The sequence below is a fragment of the Apteryx mantelli genome, chromosome 2 (assembly GCF_036417845.1).
Source record: "Apteryx mantelli isolate bAptMan1 chromosome 2, bAptMan1.hap1, whole genome shotgun sequence".
NCBI classification, from domain to species: domain Eukaryota; kingdom Metazoa; phylum Chordata; class Aves; order Apterygiformes; family Apterygidae; genus Apteryx; species Apteryx mantelli.
Window position 1 is genome coordinate 107,447,206 of NC_089979.1, and position 12,956 is coordinate 107,460,161.

At 41.3% G+C, this 12,956-nt stretch overlaps 1 protein-coding gene and 1 long non-coding RNA gene across 2 annotated transcripts in view; one reads left to right on the forward strand and one right to left on the reverse strand.

The window, feature by feature from the left end:
• RAMP3 (receptor activity modifying protein 3) overlaps positions 1 to 9,519 on the reverse strand; it is a 58,110-nt gene extending 48,591 nt beyond the window's left edge. Inside the window, exon 1 of the mRNA XM_067291197.1 lies at positions 9,362 to 9,519. Within this exon, the coding sequence (XP_067147298.1) occupies positions 9,362 to 9,413 (52 nt within the window). The 5' untranslated portion in view covers positions 9,414 to 9,519. The remainder of the gene's footprint in view (positions 1 to 9,361) is intronic.
• On the forward strand, positions 6,172 to 6,558 carry LOC106492866 (uncharacterized). The gene is made up of 3 exons (XR_001294062.1): positions 6,172 to 6,194; positions 6,289 to 6,333; positions 6,473 to 6,558. It is a non-coding gene; the product is annotated as an uncharacterized lncRNA (long non-coding RNA).
• Positions 9,520 to 12,956: the final 3,437 nt, after the last annotated feature.

The window sequence follows — 12,956 nt, forward strand, 5'->3', positions numbered from 1 at the left end:
AGACTCATTTGGCTGCTTATACCGCTGTATTACTGCTATATATTACTGCTGTATATTACCGCTATATATTTATCTGCTCACAGAAGGTGAGCATGGCACCTCACAATGGCATCCTTGCTCCAAGGAATATACATTGAAAATAAATCCTTGTCTGGCAGGAATGGCAGCATGATCCCTGCACACTGTAATCTCCCCTTGAGGAAAATCCACACAGGAAACTTTGCACAGGTGCAACCCCTGGTATAGGGAATTAGTTGGGCTCAATCCTAGAGTAAGTCATTAATTTCAGTGGCTCTGAGGAGCAAAACTGAGCCCTAAAGGAGCACAAAAGCCTAGGTGTCACCTCTCAAGATAATATTGCCCAAAGCTAGGTAGGATTTCTATCCATCTCCCAAGGAACCACAGCTTCTTTCCACCAGGGAAGGGTAAGTGTGGCTGATCATGTAGAAACCAAGTTGTTCTAGGTTTGCACGTTATTTTTTTTTTTGCTTTCATATTTCTTAAAACAACACAGTTCTTTTGCTTTGTTTTTCAAATAGTATATGCCAGTAATGGAATAACAGAAAATGACAGTGAAAGGTTTAAATTCCAATTTCTTCTCTTCACCATCTATTATCTTCATAAGTTAATACCATACTGAAGGTTTATTACAATTATGCCTACGTAATAAAAACAAAGCATTTACTAATGTGTTCTACAAAAAAGTCTAATAACAAAGCTATACATAAAGTAACAAGACAATGAAGTGCTTGACCTTTAGATTAAAGCTTTCTTTACAACTGTCAATAGTCTACAAGCTGTTTTTTCCCCTCATATCAATATATTTTTAAAGAAAATTAAGAAAAATGTAGTATGTCTGACCTTGTTTTCTCTATATGACTGGGCCAAGATCAAAAGATGTAATAATAACACCAGATCAGCAGCACTTACATTTACATATGTAGGAAAACAAGGACTGTGTTAGGAATATGTTAACAAGTATGAAAAATCAAAAAAAGTAAACATTGTATGGGAAAATGATAAACTCTATCTTCCACTTTGTCCCTTGAGATAATAGAATCGCTTGGGAGAGCACAAGAAATCACTCACTACTGTTTGTGGAATCACATTGAAACGGTGAACATGGTCAACCTGGAACAGCAGGTCTCTAAGAAGATCTTGAGATCTACATGTTTTTGTGCTCCATGATGATTGATACTTAGTCCAAAGTTCTCTGCTGCACAACAACCCTATTGCATTCACTATCCAGACCTTCTTCACATATGCTTTTTCTCAAACTTTCACCCTATAAATAATAAAAACTTCTTCAATAATTTGAGAATAAAGCAAAAACTCCTTTTGGGGGTTACGCAAATAAACATCTGCATAAAGCCATCTACAAAAAAGTTATGTCTTGTTATTCAAAAAAGCACCAGAGCTAACTGTATTATTGTGTGATCATCTCCTCAGCTAGGACTTCTGTTTTGTGACTGGGACACGAATTAGTGACATTGGAGCTGACTGCTTAGTTTCACATAAAACCAACCTCCTCACATTGTTATAGCCTTTTCATAACTCTTGACTGATGTCCTGAGGAGTAAGTGATGTGCTTTAACTCACTGTTGCTTAAAGAAAAGAGCATTCCATATACCGTCCAGTAACTTACTTGTGTATTCAGATCTTTCAGCCCAGAAAACAATTAAAATGGAATTGGAGATATAATCTGACACATATTAGTTATTCTCTATTGATCTATAGATCATAAGGGTTTGTTTAGCACAAACACCACCACTGACATTGCAAAACAGTTTATCTAAATCTGCCTGCTTTCACTGTCTCAAAAACGTTCTTCTTAGGCTGAAATTTTCCATGGCTGATTCTCATATTGGACTGAACTTTGTTTACCTAAAGTCCAAGGAAAATCCTCTTCAGGATTTTTGAGTCATGTAAGAAAGCTGTAGAAAGGGGAGCAGGGAATAATGAGGATTTCTCTCATTGTGGAGAAACTGTGTCAATCATTCTTTTCCTCACAAACTTAAAACTAGCTTTACTTTAAAATCCTATGGAAAGTTTTATTCCAAGGTCAGAAGGAATCCTTAGGATCATCTAGATTGACCTCTTTTGTAGCACAAGGTAAAGAATGTCTACCAATAACTTATGTACCAAGCCAATAACTTTAATTTATATGACAGCATATTATCTATAAGTATTTCCAGTATAGATTTCAGGATTGCAAGTGATGAAGAATCCCCCACTTCCCTCAGGAGGTGTTTACTTTGGATTGTTTCTGCTAACATCTTTTATTTCTTTGGTAAGGTCTTTGTAATTGTTACATGATAAAGTATGATAAAGTATGAAGTAGCTGCGTGGGAAAGAAAACCCAAATATATCTTAAGCATACTCAACTTACAACAGCCAAAATCTTCAGCAGATCGCTAAAGGATCAAACATTCTTATGGTGTTACAATGCATATTCTCCCTGTTCCACTCTGTCCCACAAGAAAGGCAAGACAAAGATAGAGTTGGAACCTACTTTAATTAAATCCTGCTGAAAATCCCAGGCTTAAAAAGTAACATTACCACATATGGGGATATTTTTTCACCATTCTTAAAAAAAGTAATTAAATACAAGAAAAAAAAATTTTTTTCCAAAATCTTAAAATGCAGGAAGACATGAAAATACAAATATTTTGAGGAGTTTCATTCTCCTTTGACCCTTCCTTCACATTGCTCTGACTCTCTTGGTGTTTCTGGTTTGCACTAGAGCTAGTTAAAGAAAAATTGGATCCATGGTTATTCCAGCAATACTAGCCCTACTTCATTGTGTATTGGTATGTATTTTATGGCAGAACACTTTCCACACTGTACAAAACATACCTCTGGAAATGTGTCCAGCAGCAACGTTAACTAACAACGAAGGCTGGCTTTTCTGAATGCAAATCTAGTCCAAGTCCACTGACCAAGAGTAAGGAAGGAGATTTCAAAGAGTTTTCAATATGTCACAGTAAGTCCTACATTTGAGCTATTATTGCAAGGCATGTATTTATCATATAGTATAACCATCTATCGATTTGCCTTTCTAAAAATAAAATAGTAATAGGGGAGATTCCATACATATTGTATGATAGTCAGTGACACTGTGCAAACATCAGCTTTCAGTCTCCCTCAACTGAAAGCCAAAACAAATTAAATTTTCATGTTTCACATGAGCATATAGAGATCTATTAGGAGTAAAACTTCAATAGCTCACACGCTCAAGCAGTGGGAAAGGACTGTGTAAAACTTTCACTGACTCGCTGAAAACAAAAGTGAAGAGAAAATTTGTTCCACAGGTCCATGTGACTATTGGGCAGCAGTGACCTGATGCCAAGGTTGAGATACCCTTTGAGCAAATGGCCCCCTTCTCTCCAAAACTGCAGAACACGTCCTGGTACTCAGCTGAATCTCTTCAGATAATCAGACTGACTGCGAGCATCCACGTGGCCTCCTTCTGCCAGATCAGGAGGACATCTTCCTTACAACTTTTAAGATACTCTCTAGTGCGCAGATGCAGAGATGCAGAGGGTGAGCAAAAGAGAGGATTACAGCTGAAAGCCAACGTTTTAACTTTTTTAGGTCTCTTCTGTTCCAGTACTCTAAAGCTCAAGTCTAAGAGTTTAAGTCTTGAAAGAAACCTGGACTTTGTGTTCTCCTGATGAACACTTAAATGACTTCTGTAAGATGATATTCCTGTCAAAGTATCTCCCAGCCTGTTCAGAATATCCTATGGCTGTGAACTCACTTTTCCTTTATACTGAAGGCATGAAGGCAATACCGACCAAGAACAGCACATCCTGTACCTCCCAAATCTAGAGTATATATCTGAGACAATAAAAATGCAAGAATATATTCTAAAGATTAGAATCTTCAACATCTCTGCAGACAAAAGGATGCAAAAGAAATTGGTCACTTACAACATTTGGAAACAAAACTCTGAATTCCCAAGAGAAGTGGCCAATGTCAATTACACTATTTTCTCTCGCACTGCCTGAAGAATTTTTCCCCAGATGATGCTCTCCAAAATAAGGGCAAATTAGTCATATTTATTAGGGTGTGAAAGTAATAAGACGGATGCTTTATTGTAGGGTGCGGTGTTTCTGCATAGCCTTTTGCTTACTCAGTTTAATCTGGTTAGATGTGAACAAGATGTCCTTTTGTCAGTACAGTGCTGTGCTACAGTCTCAGCAGGGCCTATCATATTATCTTCAGATCAGAGTCTTGCTGGCTTGGAGCATAGGTGGAGCAAGTGAAATTCTGTCTGTAAAAGGCCATAAATCTGGCTGTTGGCTTCCCACAGATAAAATTCGATATTCCAGGGCTAAATTTAGGCCTACAGCTGTTATTCAGACATGCCCCTTGTTGAAGCAAATATGGTTGGTCATGTCAAGCTGTTCTCAAGATGAAGGCTGGGACCCTCTCTAGCCCTCAGACTATTTCTGACAGCACCATCACCCTTTCTTTTAATGCCTTTAAAGAGGAATAAAGCAGTTTCCTCTCTTCAGGATGGTTTCAGGGAAGTCAATATATTAATGGAGATCAAGCCCAAAAAGTTCTGGAGAAGAAAGTTTTGTCTGACTCTGCTTTTCTACTCAATTCTTTCCTCATATCCACACATCCTTACCTGCTCTGGCCCTCGCTCCCAAATGAATCAAAAGTTATTCATGCAGCCTTTTAGGTTGCTCTACATATACAGTCACATTAAAATAATGTCAGTTTTTCATTCATGTTTTCCAGTTTATCTCAACACAAGCCTGTTTGTGAAGAGACTCTTATTTTAGAAAAACACATAGGTTGTTTTCATAAACTGCAAAGATAGATACTTCTATTCTGAAGTAAGATGGTTCATGCAACAGCTTTTGCTAAAATAAAAAGGTGCAAATTAAAACAGACTCCATTATTTTGGTGAAAATTAATCTGTTTACAAACCTAAACGGGAAAACAATTTGCTTTCTTCATACCTCTCTCTCAAGCACTAATTTCAATAGCAAAGACACAGATGCTAGCAAATGGTGTTTAGTAAATGACCCCCTCACTGCATTTCTTTCCTTGGTAGAAGACACAGGAATTTGATTTGTTTGCCTCTAATCCAAGCCATGAATCATCTCTGTTATCAGTAGGGGTGGGGGAAACTGAAATAACTAATCATACAAAAAACTCTGGTGCTGCAATGTTTAAATACAGCTTAATTGGCAAAACCTCCCACAGTTCCCTTGAGCTGAGTCAGTCATACTCAAGAGCTGCTTCTTAAAATGCTGTGGTTTGTGTATACCTGTACCTATAGCACTACCTGTCTATCTGCTTATGGACATCTATCCTCAATTTGCAGCCTCTGATGGTTTGTCTTCCACATTTAGCTAAAACAATCCTAGAAGCTTAAACCTAAGACCTCAAGGGGTTTAGAATCCTAACTACTATTTAGGTAGGGAAATCCCACTGATTTAATAGCAAGTATTTACTGCCTAAATGTTTTCAGGACTGGATCTCACTTACATTGGTGTAAATCAGGAGTGACTCCACTGAATTTAATGAAATTGCGCTAGTATAGTCAAATCAGGATCAGAAAGCTCACTTTTGTCCTATCTTCAAACTGGAGTTAACTTCAAACGCTGTGAATGTCATTCTTCCTGACTTGTGGGCCATGCTAGTTTGAGACGGGCATTTGATGCTCTGTGCTACCACCTACAGTCCATTTGCGGTCATTTCAGATAATGACCTCGAACAGAAAATACTGCTGCTAATCCTGTCAAGTGCACATAGCATGAATCTGTCACCCGTTGTCTGCAACCTTCAGTGAAAGGTTGGCAAAAAAAGGAATCAGGAGAAACAGAAAAGGTGAACGATGGTGGGAAGCATGTCTGGATCCAACAACAAGTTGGAAGTAGAGGTTGCATTTACACTTGTTGCTTTGCTTCAGAAATCATGATGTTGATGGGGTCTGCCAAATATCTTCCCATTCATCTGGCATCTAAAATCATGTGTGTCTTTAGAAAATAAAGCATTGCTTTGGTAGAGTAGTGTTTTCGCTAAGACTGTCTGGTCTGTTTCAAAATCAGATGTTCTGCCTTGCAAAGGTTTATTTGTTTTATATGCACACACGCCCGGGTCTATTACATTCAGCACTCCCACTCTGGTTTTCCCTTTCTTCTTTCCACCCTTTGCAGCTGCAGAACAGCGCGGTAGATTCACTAATAAAATAATAGAAAAATCCTTGATTTGGTTTTCAAACTTTAACCTAATAAAATTGTTTGCTCATTTGTTTTTTCTCTTTAGAGTCCAAACGTCCCAGGAGTTACAGAAGCTCTGCTCCACACAAGGGTAACTCGAGATCTTATAGATTTCAGATTTTAGTACGCATGCTTTTCATGATGGTTTGCAGGATGAGATATGGTCGTTAAAAAGGAGCTAAGAATGGAACCTGGAGCCAGGTTCTATTCCCAGTTTTGCAACTGCTTAGTTTTTCAGCTCTGGCCAAGATGCTAAGCTTCATGTCCTCTGTAAAACAGGATTATGAAATGTGAACAACCATATAAAATCTATGAAATCTACATGGGAAAATTGTTCAAGATGGTAAGTATCATGCAATCTCTATCTTTTTCTATAGGGGTGTGTGTGTATATATATAAATGTATGTATGCATGTATACATGGAGAAAGACTCATCCAGCATTTTTTTTTTTAATGCAGCTTTAATCTGATAGCATCTTTCAGCTTATATACAAATAGTACCACTGAAATGCAGACATTATCTAAAGGATGAAGGAGCAAATGTTTGGACAAGGCTGTCACAACAGCAACCACTTGTGTAAAAAACTACTTGTTCTGTTAAATGTCATGGTCAAGCCTTGAAGTTTCTCTGTGCCTCAGTTTCTATACATAAAAAGAGAATAACCAAATCTCATACATCATTGTTTCTGAGGTGATAAGATCCTGTAGTAAGTAGATACCTTCTAAGTATCTAAGACTGTGCTAAACAAAGTATGAGGATTTCACCTGACAGCTCAAGTTTCCAGCTCTGTATCTCACCCCATTTGGGATGTTATCAGCACTTCATAGGGGAATCAGTATACATTATCTGCCTGTGTACCAGCTGCCTCAGTTCACAGCTTCCCCCCCACACACACACACATCACAGCAAATCCAACTTCTTCTGTAATTACTGAGCTTCCAGGGAGCATGCACGCTGCCTGCTTTGCCATCTTGGCTAAAGAGCGATAACAGTCAGCAGATGGTTCCGTATAGTGATAATGTTTTAAGAGCTTTAGACAGAAAGATAGGCAGAAAGCAGTAGTTTTGAGTTTAGAGAAATAAGGCCTCAATCCCTACACAGACAGAATTCCTACCGAATTCAATAAGAGCTAACACTGAGGAATCATGGCAAGATTTCTACCTTAAAGACAGTATTCATGGGTCTCTGTTTAATCAAGAGAAGCCATTAGGAAACGTGGAGGAAAACATGATCAATTCAAGTGAAAATCCTTTGGGAATAACTGACATAAAAGTACGTTTATATTACTTGAGAAAGAACAATTTTAGTTTTCTGCCACTTAAAACATTCCTTATTATAAACCTCAATTTCACATCATAAAATTTTCAGAACTCCTAAATGGCTTTTCTACCAGAAAATTAGTCTAATTTCATTTTGATCTTGAGTGCATCTACCCTTTCAAGCTTAGATCAAACTTAATATATTATCAGTTAACCGATACCCTCAAAACCAGGTCTTCTGCAACATTATGTTAGGAAAGCAACTAGCACAGGCAAAAACGTCTAACACAACTGATTTACTGGTTAGTGTCTCTCTGGTGAAAAATGTTTCCTAGCTTTCTGAGCTACAAGGAACATTACTCCTCACTTCACTCATTCTCTGAAAATAAATCTTCAGTAATCAGGTTTGTATTGTAAAAGTCATAATAACATCTTGATCCCCAGTCAAAAAATGACTGCTTGGTTCCCTAAATTCAACACTAAAGAAATAAATCCTCAAGTGTCAAGACAGGTGTTAGTCATTTTTTATTCCTTTTCAGATAGGAAGTAACAAAAAACTTGAGTGATCAAAGTAAGATTTTAGCAATCCTTGAGTTACAGAGAATCAGAAAATTTAAGCATTTGACATGTCATTCTTTTTACAGACCAAATTAAGGCAATGCTACTGAACCCTGTCAAAAACAATTATCCATTTATTTCTAGGTCTTTTCATACAAAGATGTCCAGTATTTGCCAACTTTGTACTTTGGAAGGGGTATAAAGTTAGCAAACAAAGTTATAGAGTCCTCAGATAACCCTTCTAAATGTGTAAGGCCTGATTTTCTTCCCTATTTGTGAGTCACGGGGAATTAACTCACATCTCTGGGGTTACCGTAGAGTGAGGAAGATCAGAACAGACTTCTCCCAGCAACTTGAAAACTGACTACAACACATTAAATCTGGGAATCCTAAAGCAAGCTACCCGACAAGAGAAAAATGAAGTACTTCTAACAGCAGAGTTAATCCTAAATGAAATAAATGAAAACTCTGAATGATACCTGCACTTTTACAACTGGCTGTTTGTAACAGAACACATCCTAACTGGAATCAATCCTTCATTTGCACCAGAAAACCATCCTCTTTCCCAAAGATCAAACCTGCCATCCCAGAATCGGATTTGGGATCTACCAGCTAAATAACGCTAAAAATTGGTCAGATCATTTCTCTTAGGGGGGTGGGGGTAGGGTGTCAACGCACTGTACAGCATTTCTGGGCTCATCTCCTGGCAGTATCTGTTTGTGGGACGTGGGACCAGCAATTAAGCCGCCGCTGGCGTTGCTAATGTTGCGTCCTGCCCGGCTGCGGGCCCTAGTCGCTGTGCCCGTTGCACAACGCGGTGTGTCCTCCCCGCGCAGTCCTTCGGGCTGTTTCCACAGCGGAGCCCGCGGCTTCGCTCCGCGGCAGAGCCCCGGGGCGGCGAGCGCCCCGCACCGCTCCGCCCCGCCCCGCAGCCGCCTCCCGGCGGCGCCCGGCTCCCCGCGCGGCGCGGCAGCAGCGCGGATCGGGCGGGCTCCGCCGCGGAGCAGCCGCCCGCCCGCCTCCCCCCGCACCGCTCTGACGCCTGCTCCCCGCGATGCCTAGCGCAAGGGACCCCCGGAAACAATCCTCCCCCACCCCCCAAGCAGATGATCCGCGCGGGGGGCGCGCACACCTATGCCCAACTTCATCCCCTCGCTGCCCGGGGGACGCGCTCGCACCGCTGAGGATGCTCCGCGGCTCCCAGCTGCCCCCGGCAAGGCAGGCGCAGGCGGGGGCGCCTCGGGGGCCGCCGCCGCTGTCCCGGAGCACCTCACCACGCCGGCCAGGACCCCTCCGCTTACCCCACAGCAGCAGGACGGGGAGCTGCCGCCGGCGGCTGCCGGGCGCCTCCATCCCGGCGCGGGCGGCGGCGGCGGCGAGGGGCCGCGGAGGACGGAGCCCGCATGGGGCGGCCGGTCCGCAGCCGCGCAGGGCCCGGGCCCGCCTCAGCCCCCCCGCCGGGGAGGCTCCTCTTCATGCCTCGGCGTCCAGCCCCGGGCGGCGGGGGCGGCGCGGAGGGGCGCAGCTCCCCCGCCCCCGGGTGCTCCCAGCGCCGGGGGGGCCGGGCGGGGCCCGCGGAGGCGGGCTGCGGCGGCACGGCTTGCGGGAGAGGAACGGCCTCGGAGGGAGCTGTGTGTGTGTGCGTGGCGGTATGTGTGCATGCATGGTGCATGTGAATGTACCTGCGAGGGCGTGCATTTGCGTGCCTGTGTCCATGCACGGCTGCATGTCAGTGCCTGCATGCGTGCATGCATGTCGAGAGTGCATGTGTGTGCACGTGTGCATGCAAGTGCATATGTATGTGATCATGCACACATGTGAGTATGCATGCGAGTGTGCACATGTGAGTGCACATGCCTGCATACAAGCGCTGCCATGCCTCCAGGCCCTCCGAGAACCACAGCAAGCAGCAGGAAGCCCGGTGGGGGACCACTTGCCCCCCACCCTGGGAGCCGGAGCAGCCTCCCCTCTCCTGCTGTGACACCCTGGCAGCAGGGGCGAAGGCGTGAGGGGCTGGAGGCCACTGGGGTTATCCCATCTGCTGCCCATTTGGGCTATGAGGCACCAACATGTTAGCCTCCTTAGTATTTACAGATGAACATGTGCAGAGAGCTATCCTAAGCCTGCACCGAGGCCAGCACAGAGGAGCCAGGAGCTTGAAGAAAATGATTAAGGTGTTTTCCTGTTGCCATTTCATCTCTGTATGGCTCTCTCCAGAGGGAGAATGGTACAGCTCCTCATTTTCAATATTTAAAGGCTGTGTTCCTGGAGCTGTCTCTCTAGGAAATTAGCATCCCCAGCAAGAACCACTAGACTGACAAGCTGCTAAACAAAGCCTTTTCTTGGCTAAGAATATTTGTACTGTTCAGTTTTAATAAGGAGCCAGAGCGTGTCTTTAGGTACTGGAACATTCAGCAGAATGGAACAGTGGAACAGTGTTTCAGCAGAACATGAAGTTACTGCCATTGTTAAAGGTCAGATATACCACAAAACTTTAAACTTCAAAAAAATGCTAATGTCCTACACAAGAACACAGGTATATTTCTATATCAATTGGGTTGTTCACATTGACTTTAAACACTGCCATGAAAGAGTAACTTTCAAACTCTTTGGAGAGTTCCAGGTAGTATCCCCAACACGCTGCAGGATTACGCTTTGTACATGTATCTGAAAGCAAAGTACTCAATACACAGACTAAAAGCAGCTGTCTAATTTACCTAGGCTGAAGGAAATGGAAAAACTTGAGAAACCACAGAGAAGGTTGTGAATCCAATGTGTTGAAATGGGTCTACAGACATTTAAGTGTGTAAGTTATAATGAACCTTCTTTATTTGTGTGCCACTTCTTCCTCTTAGCTGAAAGCAAATCTGGAAAAATACCGTGGGGGTCATAAAAAACCAATAGGTCAGGGAGATCATCCTTCAACTGGGGGGCTGGCGCCTCTGCTTTCAGGGAGTCTCTGCAAGTTACTGCAATCAAACAGACCACAGAATGCAGAACAGTGACAAACGTGAAGCTCCGCGCACTGCACACTCACTGTAGCGTCCTTCCTAACAGTAAGATTTCAGTTTCCCTTTAAAATCTGTTACAGGCAATATTTGATGTTACAATTAGTATTTCCAAGAATTTGGATCAATCTTCAGGAGTGTTAAGACATTGCTTCATATACTGCAAATTATACAGTATACAGTATATTATACAATATACATTATGCAGGTATTTGTCACATAGGTTATGGAGATAATGGAGACATTTTTTCTTTTAATCTATTTTCATTATCTTCAACTTTTTCAGATTAGAAAAAAAATCCATACAAAATTGGCAGATTTTTAGATTCACAAGTTACTGCTTTCAACTAGCAAGATTCAGCCAGCACTTCCCATTTTATATCTGTGGCAGATGCAAATAAAGATGCAAATAAAACCTTCAAGGTAGAACGACAACTAAAATTTATAGGCAAATGCACTGCTTTAGAAATGGTCGAGTTAAAATAAATCACAAGCAAACTATGCTAGCCTATATTTTCAGCAACATGTACTAAAATGAACAATTCTGATATGCAGGTATATCTGAGCAAAATTGTCATAGGATTAGAACTATCAATAAAAGGCAACTTTAGTTGTGTAAAGGCTTTCACTAACACTGTTTCTATCAGTTGCAGTAATGCTAACAAATTTACTTCAGAAAGGCTGTGAACCTTTTTATTTTGCAAATCTGCCTGAGCAACTTCATGTCTCTATACCAGCAGTAGAAATCCATTTCACCTTCTAATTAGAAATCCTATAAATTCTAATTACTGTGTATAACTCTAAATCTCTTCCCTGACAAGAAGCAGTAATAATATTCTCAAAAGCATAGTTTGTTGTAATTCCCCAAAATACAACCTCCAGAGAACACAACAACACATTTTCAGGTACCCTGCAGACAGTGCTGCAATCACATCACTTCAGGCATTGTTTCAGAATATTGAAATCTGCTGAAAAGACACTGACTAGAAAAATGACAGCAACTGTCAGGTAAGTGGCTGCTTCAGTGTTAAAGTTCTCAGGGAGTTTGAAACAAGAAAAGGTAGATGGAGTCAAGCCAGACAAGACAGGTATTATGATAAGCACCAGATTATTCATAGCTGTGTGAGATAATGCAATGGAATTTCATGCTCCAGAGGTTAAAATGATCCAACAGAAACAACTGTTCAGAAGAAAACTAGCTAAAGATACTACAGTATGAAAAGCAACGTTGCCCTTCCTTGTAGCATGAACTATTGGCCTGATAGAATACCCGCCTGCCTGTGCGGTTCAATACCTGAATCCACTATGGGCAGGAAGTTTTCTTCTGTGGTTCCTAGCACAATAAATAGTTTTGCATAAAAGTTACATTAAGATTTTAAAATCATATTTTAATGGAATTGCTTACTGAAATGAGGTCTGGAAGAACAGGTGGAGGTTCAGCTCTTCTGCCTTTTTTTGTTTTTAAACTAAAAACAGGTCATCTTGCTTTCAACTGGTTAGTTAATCTTTCTTCTCCCACCAGTGGTCCTAGGAGCATGTCTTTCCTATTCCAGAAAATTAAAAAACTAAAAGGGACCTGCAGGTTATTAAAAACATTTCCTCCTCTGTTCTGCTTGCATAATTTCACACAAATGTTTTCTCCTGTATTTTTACCCCAATGTAGAAAAAGTACAAAATATGCTAAAAATATCATCATTATTAGTAAATGGCTTCTTCCTATGACTGAAAAGACATTTTTCAAAGACCAGACTGTGGTACTGAGTGCAGATAAAGCTAAAATGATTTTAAGCTTGTCAAATTTCACAGGCCAAAATTCTTTATGCCTATGTGACCTGAACCAAAGGGAAAAAAAGACATTTTTCATGTAAATATCTCAGTTTTCACATAA